Source organism: Uloborus diversus, chromosome 6 (assembly GCF_026930045.1).
Source record: "Uloborus diversus isolate 005 chromosome 6, Udiv.v.3.1, whole genome shotgun sequence".
In the NCBI taxonomy this organism is placed as follows: Eukaryota; Metazoa; Arthropoda; class Arachnida; order Araneae; family Uloboridae; genus Uloborus; species Uloborus diversus.
Genome location: NC_072736.1, coordinates 75,134,242 through 75,153,512, shown reverse-complemented (window position 1 = coordinate 75,153,512; position 19,271 = coordinate 75,134,242). Strand labels below are relative to the sequence as shown.

The following is a 19,271-nucleotide window of genomic DNA, read 5'->3' as shown; positions in this document are numbered from 1 at the left end:
TGCCATGTTGTAACTGTTTTCTCTTTCTTTGTATTTGGATTCAGTTGTGATATACATTCTCAAAACCTTTGCTGCAGATTTTCTTTTGGCTTGTTTCTTTTTCAATGTCTTTTCCTTTCTTATAGCTACTGTTTTTTCCAAAACTGCCTTCATTGGGGTTCTCGTTAGAATTGACGAGTGGACTTTACTTTTAGAACTTTCCTGTACCCTTTCTGCTGCCAATTTTGGAATAGGTGAAAATTTTTTCTAACGATTGAAGAAACGTTTTTTGAGGCATTTCCTGAACGGGCTTTGATGGGCAAGGTGCAACATCCAGTAACTCACCTTCAGACGTATTGCTCGCATTTACAATATCATTTTCTTCACCAGTTTCTTCTGTTAAGAGTAACTTCTGTCAACTAATTCTTTTTACTAAGCACAGTTTACAAGACTGCATTTTCATTCCTTTAAAAAATTGCTTTTGACCTATACAGTGGAAAGATGCTTCCGGGGGTAATGCTGCCATGGTGGCGGCATTACTCCGATCCGACAAGATGGAAGAAATTTAGATTAAAGACATCAAAACAAATGGAAGTGATCAATATTGTTGATTAAAATGTCGGCTTAAATAGCTAGTTAAAGGTTGTTCATAGCAAATGCAGACACTGAAGCATCTAAAGGGACATACCTCAGCTTATTTAAAGTGGAAAAATAAGATCAAACTTCTTCAAAACAACATTCAACACTATAAGAAAAAACAACGCGCGTAATGACTGCCCTCGACTTGGGGTATTGGTTGTAGCATCGTTTGCTACAGGTCAGGAGCTGTCCGGTTTCTTTGACTCAAATATCAGGGGTGGAGGCAATCCCCCGGTCTACCATACTATTTAAATGTGACCATAAAATTGAGTGAGTTATACTTGATTTTTCTGTTACAATTATTTTTTGTTTGTTCACGTCTCCCCTGAAATTCTAGGCCTGTTCAGGGGGTGCACCCTCCAGGTTGAGAGCTCCTGAGCTATCTCATCCAGAGATTCATTGATATAATCTTGGAAAATGAGGTATCTAGTCAGCAGGAATGAAAGTGAGCATTACAGAAGACAAACAAATAAATAAAATAAAAAATAAAATACATAAATAAAAAATAAATCTTTTTGAAAAAGAATGATTTTTGTTGCAGTTTTTCAAACGAAAATATTGTTTTTAAAGATAGCATGAAAGATTAACTTATATAATGAGCCCTCCTTCTGCATACCTTACAATATATCTTATTATAAAAAACTCTTAATGTAGATCTTATTAATCATAAAGATGTATGGAATATTTTCGCTTCATTTGTTAATATCTTATGAGTGCCCAGTATGGTTAAACCTATTTGCGTATGGAGATGGAGATTCGTTTTGTACTTAAAACAAGCTTATGCTTGCTTTAAGTACAAAGACATATAGCCTTTGTCTTTATAAGTAAGAAATTGGCAAGCCAAAGATTATTTAGATATAATATAAGTCAAACATAGCCATTCATTCTTTAAAATGCTTTCAAACAAAATATTTTTTACATTTTATAAACATCTAAAACTTTCAATTTCATAGCTGCTACGAATGCAAAGAACAATATAGAAATTACATTTTTTTTTCACCTAAAGAATAAATTATTCAATCCTTAATTCTATGAAATATTCAACCATTTATAACTTGATCCGCAAACTTTGCAGCTCTTGGGCCTCGATTTTTTCTTGGTTTATCAAATCTTTGGTCAACAACAGGAACAAGAGGCTGCTTCAAAGCAGGCAGTGAACTGGAATTTCTTTGACGATACTGAATTTCATATCTAAATTCAATAGGAAAATTAGTCATATTGAAACATTTACAAAAGTAATATTATAAGATGTTAAAGGGAAAAAAGACAACACAAAGAAAACTATTAGTGACAAAGTTCTTTTAAGGCTTGACACTACACAACACTGAATTATTGCACATGTTAAAATTGTTGAACAGAAGATATAATAGAGTGCAGGCTTTGAGTAATCAGTATTAAACACTGTGTAGATTCATTGTAAGTAATTGTAATCAACCATAATTGTTTGTTTTCTATAAACATAATCATAATCTAAATACTGAAAGTTTCTGCAATCCAATACATATTAAAAACCATTAAACTGATGTAATAAACACCATAAAGTTCCATACTGTAATAACGATCACAATCTTAACAAAAATTATTGATATACTTAAAATGTAAATTAAAATATTCACAGCCTCTAAAGGCATTTCAAAAAAGCCTCAAAATACCTGAGTGGTGCAAGCAAAAATCTCTAGAAACTCGTGGAAAGATAAGATGCACGCCTACCTTTCAGAGCTTAATCGTCTCCTTGGGAATAGGTTGTTTACTTTTGTTGATCTGTTATGATGAAAGCAGGTCCATCACTTTTGGGTGGGGTCATGAGGGACAATTGTTCCTTCCCCCATCCCTAAATTAAAATTTTATTGGCATATTCTCTTATTTTTATGTAATTTTAGTTGCTTTTCTTAAAAGAATATGATTCAATGAAACATTCTTAATCAGTAACTTTCCCAGACATCAATCACCTGCAACTTTTTTAAATGAATGAGTTGAATCTATTGATAAAAGAAATGAACAAATAAAAAAAAAAAAAACAACACAACCATCTCTAATAAAATATATACATATGTTATTGTGAAAAACCGAAGCCTGGTAATTTTGACATGTGCTGCTGTATGGCAACATTCACATAGCAGAATTTTCGGTGAATATTGACATTTTCAAATTGCGATCTTTCACAGTACTCCCCCCCCCCCCCCACAGAACTCCCAATTTTCCATGGAATTGGTTAACAGTAAATGCCTCGGATAAACCGCAAAAAGGCTAAAATGAGGGGTTAATAAGGTAAAAATTGTTCTTCCTTAAAAACTTGGCTGTATTGATGCATAATACTTTTTACAAACAATGAAAATACATACAGTTCAGTAAAAAATGTTCTTTATTTTTGCACAACAATTTTAACATAAAAAAAGAACAGGAGTATGTAGGATGATGCAATAAATACTGAAAAAGAACTTATTTTTGCGAGCCATAATTTTACGGAAAAAAATCAGAATATCCGAGTTTGCAAATTTTGTATGAACAGAGCCAAAAGTTGAAAAATCTACCACTAAAAATATTTTGAGAGGCTTAAATTTTGGCAATTACAACCTGCTTGTGAAAATTAGAGACTTGCAAAAATAAGTGCTTTTAGAGTAAATAAATAAATAAAACAAAAACAACCGAGTTTAAATTTAATTTTTCGACAAAAAAAAAAAAAAAGGAGATTGGTATTTGCTTTTTGCTGCTAAAATACAACTTCCTGATCACAGATTAACTCGCAGATGATTCGCCCCGGGGATAATCTGCTCACGGATAATCAAGAGTTTACTGCATACTCATGTAATTATGTGTGTGCGTGGTTTCTAAGAACCATCCTCTCCCAACCTGCATTAGGATAAAAACTTCTGTGTGCATAAGGACACTGATCATTGTGACTTTTAAAACCTCAAAAACTAACCTCTCAAATGATATTGGAGTGAGGACCATATGTTTACAAAGCCACATAAAATGCAATTACAGTCGGATCCCGATATATGCGAGGGATGCGTTCCAAGACTCCTCGCTTAAGTCGAAATTTCGCGTTGTGGAACAATGTATGTTTAGAAAATTTTTTATAAGCATACCTAATTATTTGAGATATGTGGTTAACACCCCTCAAATTGTTTCAAACCATTTCTTTCTTAACTATATATTACCGTATCATTTATAAAGAACCGACGTTTTACTGTATTTTAGAAAGGGTTACTATTTAACATAAATTACTGTTATGAAGCACAAAATCAATGATTGTTTTCATGATATTTGTATTTTGCTCCAACATTACTCTGCAAGCTTCTGTATTAAATCTAAGTTCTGAACTTTTACAGAGTTCCTTTTTTTGAATTTTAATTGTACGTGTCGAAGATTCACTCATACATAATTGTCATGCTACCTTCGCAGCACTTTATAATTGTTCAAGCATATAGATAATCTTGACCTTTTCCTTAATGGTCTGAAACATTCTCCTTTTCCTTCCACTTCCCCTAACTTGGCTGAAAAAGCTCGTTTGGGAGCCATTCTATTTTATCAACGTTCATATGTAGAATGAAAAAAAAACCCCCGTTAAGAATGGGAGCGTATTATTTGTATAAACTAAAGCAAAGCACTGTTTAGACTAATACAGTGTGTGAACTTCCACTTTCAGTGATGCTAAAGTGATGAAAGTCCATTCGCAAAACAAATATTTAGGGTCAACGAAGCCCATTCTCTAACGCTCCGCAGCCGCTCCTTTCCAAAAAAATTCATGTTGCACGAGTGCAATTTGCCGCAGCAGTAAAAATATTCATTACTCAAGAAAAACTCGCGTTATAGTCATTTCGCGTAAGTTGGATCGTGTTCTAGCGGGATCTGACTGTATAACCGAAAAAAAAATCTAGACAATCCAATCAATAAAGCTTTTTGAAAAGAAAAATATTATAAAATATGCCAAGGTATACTTACTGCTGATGTTGGTAATTTTGCTGATTATGTAGAGGTAACCTTGGAAGCCTAGGTTGCTGCTGACTTTGTTGAAATGATTTCTGATGGTGATGATGATGATTATGACGATTGTGCTGATAACCATTTCCATTACGTATGTATGCATCTGACCACTCATTTTTTACATTGTCACTACGATGCCTTCTATCTCCATGCTGAAAATTAAGGTTTAAAACTTTAAATTGTCGAAAATTAACTATAAAAAAAGTATTAACAGAATACAGGAACATTATATGAATTTAATTTCATCCACAAAACAAAAAGAGTTATGTTGTCTAAATCTACATGACACTATAACAAACACTCATGTCTAAATTTAATCAAATCTTTCACCAACATTTTTCCCCAGTCAACTTTTGAATGAGCCTGCAATAATAGTGTTTTCAAATGATAAAGAAATTCAGTCATTTGTTTGCAACTCCTCACAGAAATCAGAATAAGTCAAAAAGGTGAAAGAGTATTATCAACTTTAAGTTACCACTTTTAAACTTCCGCTCACTCAGAGTTTTAAGAAAAGAACATTACAGAATGTAGACTTGCCAACCTTAATAAAATGAAAAGCTAAAGAAATTTTTTCACCTTGGAACCAAATCAATGCTAGGACAAAATTGATAATTTTAGTGTTCTTAGAAAACAATTTACTTTTCAGATTAACTACTTTTCAAAAATAATTTTAAAATTTAGTAATTTATTCTGGTTTTATTTTTGAGGATTATTTATTACATTATTTGAAACATCTTTCTCCATTCTAGCAAATTGATTTAAGAGGAAAACTTTAAATGCAAAAAATAAATAAATAAATAAACTTGGCAGTCATAAAGTTCAGTGAAAAGCAGATAAAATTTCTCAAGTGACAGGAAACTGGAGATTGAAGGCTAACGCAGGTAAGTTGGCATGTCTAGTATGGGGTGACAGCTTGTGTTTTGTTTTTAGCACTCAAATACTTAAATATTCAAACACATTTTTATTTTTCTTTATTAGATAAATTTTGTGAAAATATTTGTTCCAAACAAATACCAAATAACTTTCTCACAATTCCCTAAGACTTAAACATTGCTGTAGTTTTCGGCTTGTCATCCTGGATCAACCATAACCAAGATAAAGGTGTCAAAATAAATAAATAAATAAATAAATAAAATAAATAAAGAAGCTGAGTAGGTATACCTTCAATTTTTGACAACAGCTCAGTTACAGTCATTTCAGGCCCAAAACAAGGGCTAAACTGTAATCACTGGATGCTGTTAATGTGCTACTTGGTATTTGTTTACATTTCTTCCTTAGCTCTGGCTATGAAGCAGTTACTTGAAGCTAATGTCAACTGAACCAGTTTTTGCTGAAAGGGTGTAAGTCAACTGACGCTCTTTTAACAAAGAGAGATTCAACTTAACCTAAATTTTCCAAAATTAGAAATTTCAGCATAACATTCTAAATTATTCACTTTATTTATTTTTACAAACACAGTAAAATCTCCAAAGTTGATCACCTCCCTAAATTGACCAAAATTTCATATATTAAATGTTTATAACACATTCCAAATGGATATCAACATCTCTATATTGACCACCTTTAAAAGTTGCATGTTGACCACTGAAAAATGTATGAATGTTAATTTACTCTCTGTAACTTGACCACTTTTTCTGTTATTATTCTTTTCTGTTTTCTTGAAAAATCCATCCCCATGGGCAGGTTCCTGAAACTCTTTTATCAGCATATCTCTTTCCCCTACCACCTCATTGTTTATCTCAGGAGTATGAATGGAGAATTGACAAAAAACATGGAAAGTCATGTAATTAGCGGTCACACATTTGCAACTCAAGCTGTCAGCACAGTCTCACAACCAGGGCTGTGGAGTCGGAGTCGAAGAGTCGGAGTCGGATTGATTTTGGGGCAAAGGAGTCAGAGTCGGAGTTATTAGAAAACTTGCCGACTCCGACTCCGGGTTTCTTTTTTTCTTTCCTTTTCATCGACTCTCCTTGCATTTTTTAAAAACTGACTACCAATTGGTTCAATTACATGTATAAAAAGATACTAATGAGAAAATAACTGCCATTATGGCAATCAGCTAGCCTGAATGCTTACCGAACTTACTGTAGCCGTCCTCTAGTTTGCTTGCTTTTTAACTTAACTAATAGCGACTGTCAGCAAACGGTTTTGTTGCCTAACATTTTCAAGAAATCACTTTCAAATAAAAATAGAAATATAGTGTTTTGTTCGATCTCAGTTATAAAATAGCGAAAGAAACGTAACAAATTAATAAGTCGAGGCCCGTAGCTAAGGTTGAAACGTTTAAGGGTGATCGACAAATTCAAAAACGTTCTGGCGCGAAAGCACGAATCCAAAAGATCCGATGAAAAATAATCTAATGTTTTTTTCTTTATTAAGACTATTTCTATAAGCTTGGTTCTCACTAAAAAGTATGGAACAAAATAAGTGTAAATGATTTCTTGATTGCGACACTCAATAATTGCAGCTAATCTTAAAATCTTAATATTAAGGTTAATTCTAAAGCAGACAATAAAATTTAAATTAAAAATTTAGCGAAGAAGAAATATAGGTATAGTAAAAGCTATTTGTACAAATTTGTATACCGGCCGCATTTTGTGTAAAATTAGCTCCTGATGTATATGTGCCCTGTTTTCGTTGAAATTTGATTGATGAAATATAATTTAAAATATATTCGCGAAAATTTTCAGAATTAAAGTATTTATAAACTCTGAAATTAACTTTGGATGTCATCTACCTGATGGGTGTCACCCAGGGAAAACCACCCCCTCTCAAGAATTTGGATTTAGAAAAAAAAAAAAAGCTTTTTTTCTCTCAAGTTACAGCTTTTAAATATTGAAAGCACACGATTTGATCAATATCTATTTGTTAAACATTAAAGGGGGGCAAATTGCAGATAATTCTTTTCAAATTTTTTAAAAGGGATTTTTAAGTCATCTCACTTCTTAACTCGTAACTGTTGGAAAATTTGATTTTTAAATTGAATTTCTAACGTTGTATGCGTCTTGTGTTTACAATAAAAAACAAAATGTGAAATTTTCATGAAAAGGAATCAATATTTCAATCTCTGTTTAGAGGTTTTCCCCCTTCCCCTGAAGGGAGAGAGGGAGTTGAAAAAATACAATTAAAAAAATCAAAAACATCCGGAGTCGGAGTCGGGCGTTTCAAAATCCAGGAGTCGGAGTCGGCCATTTTTCTTCCGACTCCGCAGCCCTGCTCACAACATCGTCACACATGAGGCACTAAAATTTCTGCCCCTGAACACTGCATCAAAAATGCAGCCTTTAGACCCAGGCTTCACTCAGGTATTCCAAAATACAATATCGAACTCAATCCTAGAACGGGTCATCCTGAAAATGTGAACCTGTGGCCTGTCTGCGGTAGAAGCTTCATAAGCAAGCTGCATCTATGAATTTGGTGGGTGCTGTCATATGAGTCACTAACACTTGGAACAAAGTTCAGCCAGAGACAATAAAGAAAGCTGGATTTATCATGACCTCAAAGAAGGTGTTGCGACTTTGCCATCATCTGCCCACCAGAATTTGATTGGTTAGATTTTGCAGATTTCATTTCAATGGATGACTTGTGAATCCAGAAGAAATACTTGAGGCAATAGTGTTGTCAGTAGCACAGGCCAGCATAAAAGTGGAGGAAACTAATAAGGAAAATTAAGTACCAAGTGAGGATAAGACCGAAAAGCAGAGAATTTCAAATCAAGATGTCAAATACATGCTAATGCAACTTGAGTTATTCATGGCAGAAAAATTCTTGGGTATGTTCAATGGTAAAGCGAGTGCAGAGTGTTTTCTGTAGATATATTTTAGATATAACCTTGAGGAGGCACGGGTGCGAATTCTGAGAGTCTGTCAATGTTGGCCATGGTCTGAAAGTTTCATTGTATTGTACACACATACAGTTGACGCTCGATTTTAAGAAGTGTTCGGGACCACAAAAAGTGTTCATAATATCGAATAGCATTGTTTCAATAAAAGATATTTTAGGACTAGTAAGCTTTTCATGAAATTGTGAAGGTTCGTAAAATGGAGGTGAGTGAAATCAAGTGTCAACTGTGTATATATACATGCATATTAGGGCGTCTAAAAAAAAAGTGAAAGTCGATTTTACAAGTCCCAAACGCCCTAATATTTTTCCTTTTAAGTCAAAATAATTGTAAAAAAAGTTTCATATAATTTGAACAGCAGTAACTCTGGCCGACTTGTGTCTGAAAGTGTGAGCCAGCACTTGTATACTAGGCCGAATCGAAAAAAAACTTTTTTTAGAAACTCAAAATTTCATGTTGATAAAACGTTGCCCCTATAACCCACATATACTACAAAAACATTTATTTAAATTAAAAGCATTTAGGTATCCTACACTAAGCTATATATAAGATCAATTTTAAGAAATTATCGAGCTAAAAAATATAAGCAGTAAAGTTGGTTTTTAGTATTACATCGAAGTTTTTGCTCTTCTGCAATATTAAGCCATAGTACTCAAAGATACGGATTTTTTCAAGTTTAAGTTAAATTTTTCATTTCATTTTTTTACCATTCTTTTGCAAATGTTGATTTGAAAATGTGTTTGCTAATTGTGTTTGAACTTGATATTTTTTAAAAATTTCTATGTAATGTTTTAAAAAAAAAGAAAAAATTGGTTTTTTGAAGAAAATTAAAAACTTTAGGCCTCCTACAGGACACTTAAATATTTTTTGATTTGAATAAATAATTTTGTGGTACATGTATGGTTATAGGGAAAACGTTTATCAATGTGAAATTTCAAACTTCCAAGAAAAGATTTTTGTTTATTTGGCCGAGTACACATTACTGGTTCACATTTTCAGACGCAAGTTAGCACGGGTTGCCATTGTTCAAATCACATAAGACTTTTTTTACAATTGTTTACAATTGTTTTGACTTAAAAGGAAAAATATAAGAGGGTGTGCAACTTGAAAAATCCACTTTTACTTTTTTGGGACACTGCATACAGATACACATGGGTGCATCAAAATTTATTGCCTTATATAATATTGTTGTAATATGATTCAAACCTTTCCACTATGATGAGTTGCTGCTCTTTGAATCTGTCTTAAAGTATCAGTATATTCCTCCATCTGTGGAGATGGTCCTCTGGGACTCTGTTGCCCGTCATCAATAGCTGAATCAGGAGGTGTTTTACTGCTACCTTTAACATGGGATGATCTAGAATATTTTTCTCTGTAAATACAAAGCTAATAAGGATACAGTTTGAGAAAGCACAAAAGTAGTTCAAATTCAGAGCTACCAATCTGGAAGTTTGAAATATAATTTACTTCTAAAAATCATCCAATTTCAACATAAAAGTGGAATAATATATTCCACTGGGAAGTAAAATGTACTTAAACACTTTTATTTACATAATTATTGAATACATTAGTACAAAAATGGTCTCTTCTAGTTCTCAAAATAATGAAAATTTAAGAGTTTTTTCAATGAACGAATTTCAAAAGAATATCAAGTTTCTGTTGTAAATGAAATTCTTTTGGGCAAGGTGAGGGAGGGGGGCTAAAAGACAAGGGGTGACAGTTCATTTCGCGTTGTGCTACAAAAATTATCACAAAATAGAAAATTATCAACAAGGACAAACCAGAAACAAATGATCAAAGACTGTGACCCAATTACACACAACGCACCAAAATTGCATAAGCCACTTTCCCATGTGCAAACCAAATACAAATAAAAATTTATTTAATCTTAATATATTGTTAAGAGTTCCGTGCAGCTTCAAACTTTCTTTCAAATGACGACACAATTCTTGAGAAAACACAGGAGATTTATTTACATTATGTACAAGAAAGATCGTTAACAACTGCTAAATTCTAGAGATGCACCGGATAGTGATTTTGATGGATACACCGGAGATCCGATGCCCCCTTACCTGCAGGATTCGGATATCCGAGGGATATCCGGCATTTTGATTGCATTTCATGTTCGCATATTTTTCTACAACGCCGTTTCAAAACAATTAATCAAACTTGTTCCACACATCATTTCTTTAAAAACATGTTAAGTACATTCAAATGCACTTTTTTAGAGCCTCTATATTTTAATTTAGGAATTGTGCTATATATAAAATGAAACATTAAAATATTGTTTTATTTCGACAGATTTTTTCTGTATGTAATGTGCACATGTTTTAAACTTTTAATTATTCATAGTTGAAATCTTAAAGGTCGTATAATAAGTCGTATTTTTTATTAGATTTGCATGATGTGTAGAAATTTTTTTAAACTTCATCATAAAGTAATACATTTTCTTGTTTATAATTTAGAAATAACAAAAAATAAAACTTTGCTTTGAAATCATTTTTATTACAGATAACACACGTGTAAAATTTTTCTAACATACAAGTTAAAAAAGAAAATATTAAAACAGGGCCAGTTTGACTCAAAAAATAAATAAATAAACTTAAATAATCAACTTAAAATTTTACTTTAATTCCAGAAATAAAGGTACATTTTCTCTAAAGATGCAAATAAGCATCTTAAAGACAGGGGTGCCCCCCCCCCCCTAAGAGCAAGGGCCCATCCCCTAAAAACCATAAATACCCCCCAAAAAAGAGAAAATACCCCTAAAACACCCTCCCCCCAAGGTGGGCAACCCAGTTAACAAATTAATAAACTTATGCTAAAATAATCAACTGAAATTTTTACTTTAATTCCAGAAAACAAAGATTCACTCTCTCTAAAGATGCAAATTAGGATCTTAAATACAGTATTAAGAGTCATTCTCAACGTGTTAATTTTTAAAAACAAATTAATAAACTTACGCTTAAATTATCAACTTAAAAATTTCCCTTTAATTCCAGAAAATAACAATTCACATTATTAAAAAATGCAAATTAATGTCTTAAATATATTATTAAAAGTCGTTCTCAACGTGTTAACTATTTTTTTAAACATAAATAAAGTTATACCTAAATAATCAACTGAAAATTTCACTTGAATTTCAGAAAATAAAGATTCACATTCATAAATGATGCAAATTAACATTTTAAACAAACTATTAATAGTCGTGTTAAACACATTCACGCTTTTAAAAATAAATTAATAAACCAATTCTTATATAATCAACTTGAAATTTTATTAAATTCCAAAAAATAAAGTTACACATTCTTAATGATGCAAATTAACATCTTATATATAATATTAAAATGTATGCTAAACATGTTCAATCTTTCTTAAATGAATTTATAAATTTATATTTGAACAATAAACTTAAAATTTACTTCAATTCTAGAAAAAATAAAAATACACATTCTTAAAAAATACAAATTAAATTCTTAAATATATTATTAAAAATTATACTATACAATTAAAAAATTAGAAAGAAGAAAATGAAGCAATAACTTATAGCTGTTATTTCTCACTGCTATATTCACCGTCTATTTTAAATGCTAAATATCAGTTGAAAGTGTTAGTTAAAATACTTATTCTGGGAAAAGCAATTATTACTTTATTCAACATTCTACAATTTCCAATGAACTCAAGTTAAGATCGGCGGACCCTCCCTTCTCCATCCTCTAAAATGTGTCATGCTTTCAATAAAATAAATTGTATGTTTGTTCTGAGATTTTTTTTTTTTTTTTTTTGTGGATGGTTTTTTTCCAGGTAGATTTCAACTCATTTTTACGGAAGTGGAATAATTTTAAAAAAGGGGGAGAAAACTTTTACGGATAACTAAAAATGGAAAAAATATAAACGCAACACAAAATTTTGGATATAAATGAATGCAGTGAAAGGATTTTAGCATGTGTAGAAATATACAAGCAAATATAATTTCGAAAATAGTTCGTTTGTACAACTGCGCGCGCTGGGTGCAAGCATCGACTACGTCATTGGTCACTACATATTGGTTTCTTGATGGTTCTTCATCCTTTTAGTATCACTGAAAACGGAAGTTTCCACACCGTACTACTCTAAACATTGCTTTGTTTCAGTGCAACTATTCAGCATTTTTATTAGTTTCTTTCATTCTTCGGTTTAATGTTCATGAGATATAATGGCACCAAAGCGTGCATTATTAAATTATTAATACACTGTAACAATATTATTGTTTTATTTACATGTCTGTCTCCCATTGACCATTAATTTTGTACATCGTAACAGCATTTTATGTTGAATAATACAGCTTTTTTTGTGCAAGAAACGGTAATATATAGTTAAGAAATGGTTCAAAATAGTGTGAGAGGTATTTACAAATGCCTAAAATTTTTTAGTGTGTTTCTAAAAATCCGAATTTATACATTTTTCTACTAAGCTAAATTTCAACTTACGCGAGAGGAGTAGTGGAATGCATTTCTCCCGCAAGTCGGAACTTGACTGTATTTTAATTTTCAACACGATCGCTCCTCCAACTTCAAGCGCTTTGATATGAACCATTTCAAGGTCGACTTTTCACTTCAGCGTGTTAAAGCAGAGAGAGTGAGAGAGGGAGGGAGAAATTATTGGCCACATACCGTCCGCAGATTTGCGAAGGAGAGGGGGGGGGACGACGCGGGGGAATGCCAGAAGCTAGGTTTGAAGAGGAATGGTCGTTTTTGAAGCAGCAATTAAAAGAGAAAGCATCATTGAAAAGTTTATGAAACAGTGAAAGCTTTAACTGGAATTTTTGCAAAAGTAAACTCAAAATTAAACCCTCATTTCGTCCGGATAACCCCACATCAACCCCGGATATCTCTCACATTTTTACCGGATAACTGCCCAGATATCCTGCAAAAAAACTGTCGGATATCCAGATCCGGAATGGCTTGCCCGATCAGATACCTCATAGTTCCGGATAGTTAAAAAATCAGCCGGATACCGGATAGTTACCGGATATCCGGTGTATCCCTACTAAATTCACCATAGCAATTAGGCAAATATCAATTAACACTGTATACTCAACGATGGCACACATATTTACATCCAAATACGCAAAACAACACAGCGAAATGCCTCGCAATAAACAGAGCTAATACACTCTCACTACAACTTTTCAATCGAGACTGACTTTTTATCATGCGGCACCGCTATTTATAGACATCAAAAGAAAAGTTCCCACAAAATTCGAAATACTTCTCCACTTTCTTTTTTTTTATTCATTCACAAATCTTATCAATGAAAAAATAGGGCACCGTATACTTCAGTCGAATGTACAGGGGCTGTATATTCATTACAAGAAACTATTTACAGGTTAAGTTACTACAATAATTCTAGTTGAAAGATAATTTAATAAACGCCAAATTTAGCTAGATTACGACAAGTTAATCACAAAAATAATTACTATTTACAGAATTTGTAACAATATAAAAATCTTCTGTGCGGACGTTTGTCGCCATAAGGCTTTTAAACGGCTAGACCGTTTTTTTTTTGCATAATTAAGGTGTAGCAAGCATGGTTTCGAAGCACAATGGATCGAATTGGAAACCTTTTTGTTAATTAATTAATTTAAACATTGGATGATAATATCTCCCTAAAGATTAATATTTATTTTAACCTATTGTTGAGCGAGAACTGAAATGAATATTTAACCCATTGCCAAAGGATAAGAAGAAAGCCAGCTCTGCTTTTTGTAATGAAATTTCCTACTATGATATGTCAATTGTGAATAGATAAAACGTAGAGAGAAAGAGAGTGAAGCCTTCATTTCTTGAAAGCAACGATTTTAGGTCCCGAGATATATTTTAAAGTAAAGGTTCACGTAAAACTTGTGTTGTGTCGTCGTAGTTGAACCATGTGACAGGTTTGGTGCTTTAGAACTTCCTAACTAAATGATCAGAAAGTATCGTACCTAGCAACATTTATTTCTCGGCTGAAATCCATTCGAGTTTTGGCACCAATGTCAAGAATACTTAAAGGATTATCTAACTAATCAGTACATTATTAAAGGAAAAGATGATGGAATTTAAAGACAAATGGGATTTCCTGTTTGTTCTAGATGGGTAGTTAGTTTTTTACACTTAATATCTGAGGACGCTTTTTATCCTTTGAGTATGGCTGAAGGAACAAACCACTCCAAGACGGACACTTGATAGTTTATTGAAATTTTTTAGCTTTTCAATTTTCAAAGTTTAGACAGAACAACATCTGTCGGGTCCTCTAGTACACTATAAAAAAGTCACACTCGTATGATATTCAAAATTAAGTTTTAAGATCAAATTTTGCTTCAAGCAGAGTAATGAATACCATTTGAATATAGCAATTTGTGAATATTCTGACATTATTTTTGGTTAGGTAATGATTTTGGTAACCCAATTTTTGTAAAGATACCCATAAATGATAGCCAGGCCCGGATCTAAGAATCCAGACCCCGCGGGCTTTTACTTCAGGCATTCATAAGCTAAAACTGGACTATAGATTAAATTAGGGATGCAGAACCTTTTTGAAACAGCGGGTCACCAAGACCAGAGTTGATTATGTGGAGAGCCACTTCAAAATGACAGTGTGTGTCAAAATCATACAAATTCAAGCATGACCTATTTAGAACTGAATTTAGAGATTTTATGTTCAATTTTACTATACATTGCTAATTTCTGCACTCATGCAGATAATGGAAAAAAAATGAATAAATGAAAACGTTCACATAGCAATAAACTTAGTGCGAAATTAGCAAGTACAACTTAATACGCTCATATTTTTTTAACTAAGCAAAGCAAATAATTAAAATTAATAACCAAAATCATCGATTCAATTAAATTTTAGATATCTGAGAATGCACAAAAATCCATTCATATCATACATAAAATTGTTCCTAATTCTCTATCAGAACCAGTTTTTATAAGAGTCAGGCAGGTCAGATACATGCCATTTTTGATTTTGCTAAACATTTTACAGTGGTTTCTTCAAATGATTTTAGAAAAAATATTTTTTTTCCTCCAAAAAATTTTTTTGTGACCCACAGAAATTTCAAAAGTTGGTCCCGACTCACGGTTTTTCTCAAATCAACATTTTTTAATATTCAGTTATCTCTGCACATTCAGCATCAGCAAAAGTAATCTTACAACATGATATTTAGTGCCTCAAATGAAACATACCATAAATTATATGGCTGACCTTCAGTGGACCCTGGCAGGGGTCCTACTAAACTGTGCGGAACTGTGTGGGTTAAACTGTGCGGAAGAAAGTGAAAATGTGACATGTTTGAGGTCTCCTGGTTCCATGCACTGAGGCTCTACCATGGTTTTTGTATGTAATCTTGTAATAATACATATAAATTATTCAATACCCTTATTAGTTGCATGGCTCACCTTCTGCACTGCCAAAAGATGGCAGTTTTTGTATTGAAACATGCTAAAAAGTGCAGTTTTCATGAACCTTTATCTCAGTGCACTGAGGGTCAGTGTAGAACTGGATACTTGCATTTCAAATTAGAGTATGTATATTTACACAAACAAGTGACAGAACTATGGGCAATGGTTCTGCAGGCTCATAAAATGCACTTTGAGATGAGGAAATTGCATACGAGTCAACGATGCATCCAGTTAGTTGTACTCAAGTTATATGTTTTGTTTTGCATTTTTTTTACTGTTCCGATAGTCAGTTAGGCAATTGTACCCTTGTTTTATAATGCCATAATATTGCTTTTATCATCTATATATATAAAAATGAATGTTTGTCTGTATGTCATCCATGAACTCAAAAACTACCTGGCAGATTTGGCTGAAACTTTCACCGTTTGTTATTTTTGGTACTGGGAATGTTTATAGACCAGTTCGAAAAAAAATCCGATCAATAGTTCCTTTTTTATTTCAATTTAAAGTCACAATCCATTGGACAAATACGAATAAAATTATCGGCTGCAGAAATTAATTCGCGTGAAAGATCTCATTGATAAGAAGTTAGCTGTTGCCATTTTTCTTGAGTTTGAACAAATAAATTTTTTCTTTATTGTTTTATGGCTTTTCATGCAACGGGGGGATTTAAAACTTTTTCTATTTGATATTTTTAGCGATTGATTGATCTTGCAAACTGCGTGAGTACAAAATTTGAGTATAGTCACGGCTTCACTTGATACCCGGACCGATTATTATGAAAATTTCTATATATATGTATTTTTCCATGGAGAAGGTGCATAATATGCTCATTGAAGCCACTCGCCACCAGGTGGCACTGCAGAGCAGCAACTTTTGCCCCATTCAAACGATTGTCATGAAAATCAGTATAATGATGTATTTTTTTTGTTGGTGTAGCAACGCGCGTTGGGTACAGCTAGTAAGTAATAAAATATGACTTTGCAATTGTTTGCTAGCATGGAAGTTTAGTGCGGAGAAAATAATTTTTGTCACTATAATGAACAGCCTAAAAAGGCAGAAAATAAGTAATTATCAAAGGAAAAATGCTATCTTATTTAAAATATTTCAATATATGCCTAAAAACCTTCACCTTCAAAAGAGTTACAAATAACAACCCTTTTTTTTTTTACTTTGCTTCCAGTTATCTATATATTAAGAGCGACTTTGTTTGTTTGTTTGTACCCTATGGCCACAAGCCCCCATAACACATACAGCTCTGAAACTTGGCACAAAAATTGAATGTACCCCGGGCCCGTTCACCTTGATTCCCAAATTCTTAATTTCTAATTAGTTTTTTCTTAATTCTGTGTTCAAAGAGGCAAGTTTTTCGGGCAATTAATAAATAAAGAGGCCAATCCAAGTTTTGTATCATGCTGATAATTTTTGTAAAAATTAAATACCAGCATTTTATTTTGTGCTTCTTTAAAAATTAATAGTGTTAAAAGAAAAAAAAAAAAAAAAAACAAGCTCGCTTTTGTAGGAAAAAGCACAATTATGTCTGAAGTATATTTTTAACCATGTCAATAAGTTTTTTGGAAAAATCTGTTATACACATCGTATTTAAAGATAATGCAAATAACGAGCAAAAAGGAATGAATGAGTATTTTACAGTTGAAAATTTCACTGGCAAATTTCAAACAAAATAATATGTTTCCATTAAAAACTTTTTTTTTTAAATTAGCTATGTCTTATTTCCATGAGCAGTTGAAAAATGGACAAAAAGGGCTGAAAAGCCTTGAAAATGTCATATTCATACAATGTTTATTACACAGTTCAACATTCTATTTCACTGAGAATTTTCATTTTGGTGAAGATGTTTTTTGTTACATTATTTTGGTTAGTGTTCAATTTTTGGGAAATGGTAGTTATAAATGGGAGCAAAATCGACCTGTATCGGACTTTGAAATTGCAAACTAGAACAATAAATGAGTAAACATTTCATAACTTAGTTTTTAAGAAATGTTCCAAAAATAATTTTTTTTTTCTTTTTTTGGTATTTTTTTAGAATTAGCAGCGGTGCAATTCAACAATCTTCGTGGACCACTTTTGGCACATGGGTCATAGGCTGCGCATTCCTGGATAAAATGACAGGGAGATTTCACAGAGCATTCTCTTCAAATGTGAAGATAAGACGCCCTTCTGCAATAAAACAATGTATAAATGAAGAAGCAATTTTCATAGATGTGTATTCTTTTAATAGACTTTTTCTGTCAAATGTTTCATGAAATATTATATTCCTTTAAAGACTCCACTCCAGGGGGGGGGGGGAATAAATTGGGCTCTAAAACCACCAGATTCCCCCCAGTATCTGTTATTGGAGAAATGCTTTAAAAATTGTTTTGTCGTGTATTATTGGATGGTTGTGATTTTTAAAATTTTGATAAGGGAATTTTTTTTTCCTTTTTTAAAAAGAGAAATTCGGATCTGGTATTTTTACTTTGATTAGCTAATTTTGTGCACCTCAAATTCAGGGTTCACTCTATTCAGATGAAAAAATTCCATGACTTTTCCAAGACTTTTTCATGACTTAATAAAAATTTTCAAGACCTTGTTACACAAAGAGAATATCAAATCATTTAATATCAAACTTGCCAATTTTTCGAAATGTGAACAAGGTAAACTTCTACGTGAATGCCACTACTTCATCAAAGCACTTGTTTGTGATTGAAAAAAAATAAGTGCACACTGCAAAAACTAAACTATTCGTATTTGTCCCCTTTATATAAATTTAAGTAAAGTAAAAATGCAGTGAATGCAATATAATGATGCTTAAATGTCTAATTTATTTTTTCATAAAAGGGCAGAATGATAAAGAATGGGATAACGGTTAAATGAGTTATTCCTAAGTATCAGTAAATTTGCTTTAAAAGTTGCTTTTTAGTGTCAATAGTGCATCTAATCATGTATGTAACCTGTCAGTATTTTGGTTCTTTAAAGTAAATCCATTCTTCAGTAAATTCATGTTTCCAAAACAGATATTTACAGAAAATCTTTTAGTAGTAAGTAAATCTTCTGATTCAAAAGCACTTGTTTACTGATTTATACATTTTCAAATGCATATAAATTAATAGGTTTAGAAATTCCAGAACATAGTGTTAGATTCCCGACATTGAATGTAACATTTGGCCGCATGAATCAGTTTCACAGGCCGTATGTTGGGCACTAATGTTTTAGAGTATTAGAATTCCCCTATTTCTATATTCTATCGCTTCATTAAAGATCTTTATTTCCTAAAACCTACAACAAACTAAGATAAACTCTGATAAATTTAATAATAAATATTTTGCGAGTGATTGAAACGTTTCGGATGCAATTGAATCGTGTTTTTTGAGTGGGCGTGGCAAAATGAAGAACGTGAA

At 32.3% G+C, this 19,271-nt stretch overlaps 1 protein-coding gene across 1 annotated transcript in view; it reads right to left on the bottom strand.

Moving 5' to 3' along the window:
• Positions 1–1,521: 1,521 nt before the first annotated feature.
• LOC129224601 (uncharacterized) overlaps positions 1,522–19,271 on the bottom strand; it is a 45,192-nt gene continuing 27,442 nt past the window's right edge. Inside the window, exons 5-7 of the mRNA XM_054859086.1 lie at positions 9,653–9,818; positions 4,564–4,757; positions 1,522–1,809 (exon numbers count right to left, since the gene is read on the bottom strand). Of these exons, the coding sequence (XP_054715061.1) occupies positions 1,659–1,809; positions 4,564–4,757; positions 9,653–9,818 (511 nt within the window). The 3' untranslated portion in view covers positions 1,522–1,658. The remainder of the gene's footprint in view (positions 1,810–4,563; positions 4,758–9,652; positions 9,819–19,271) is intronic.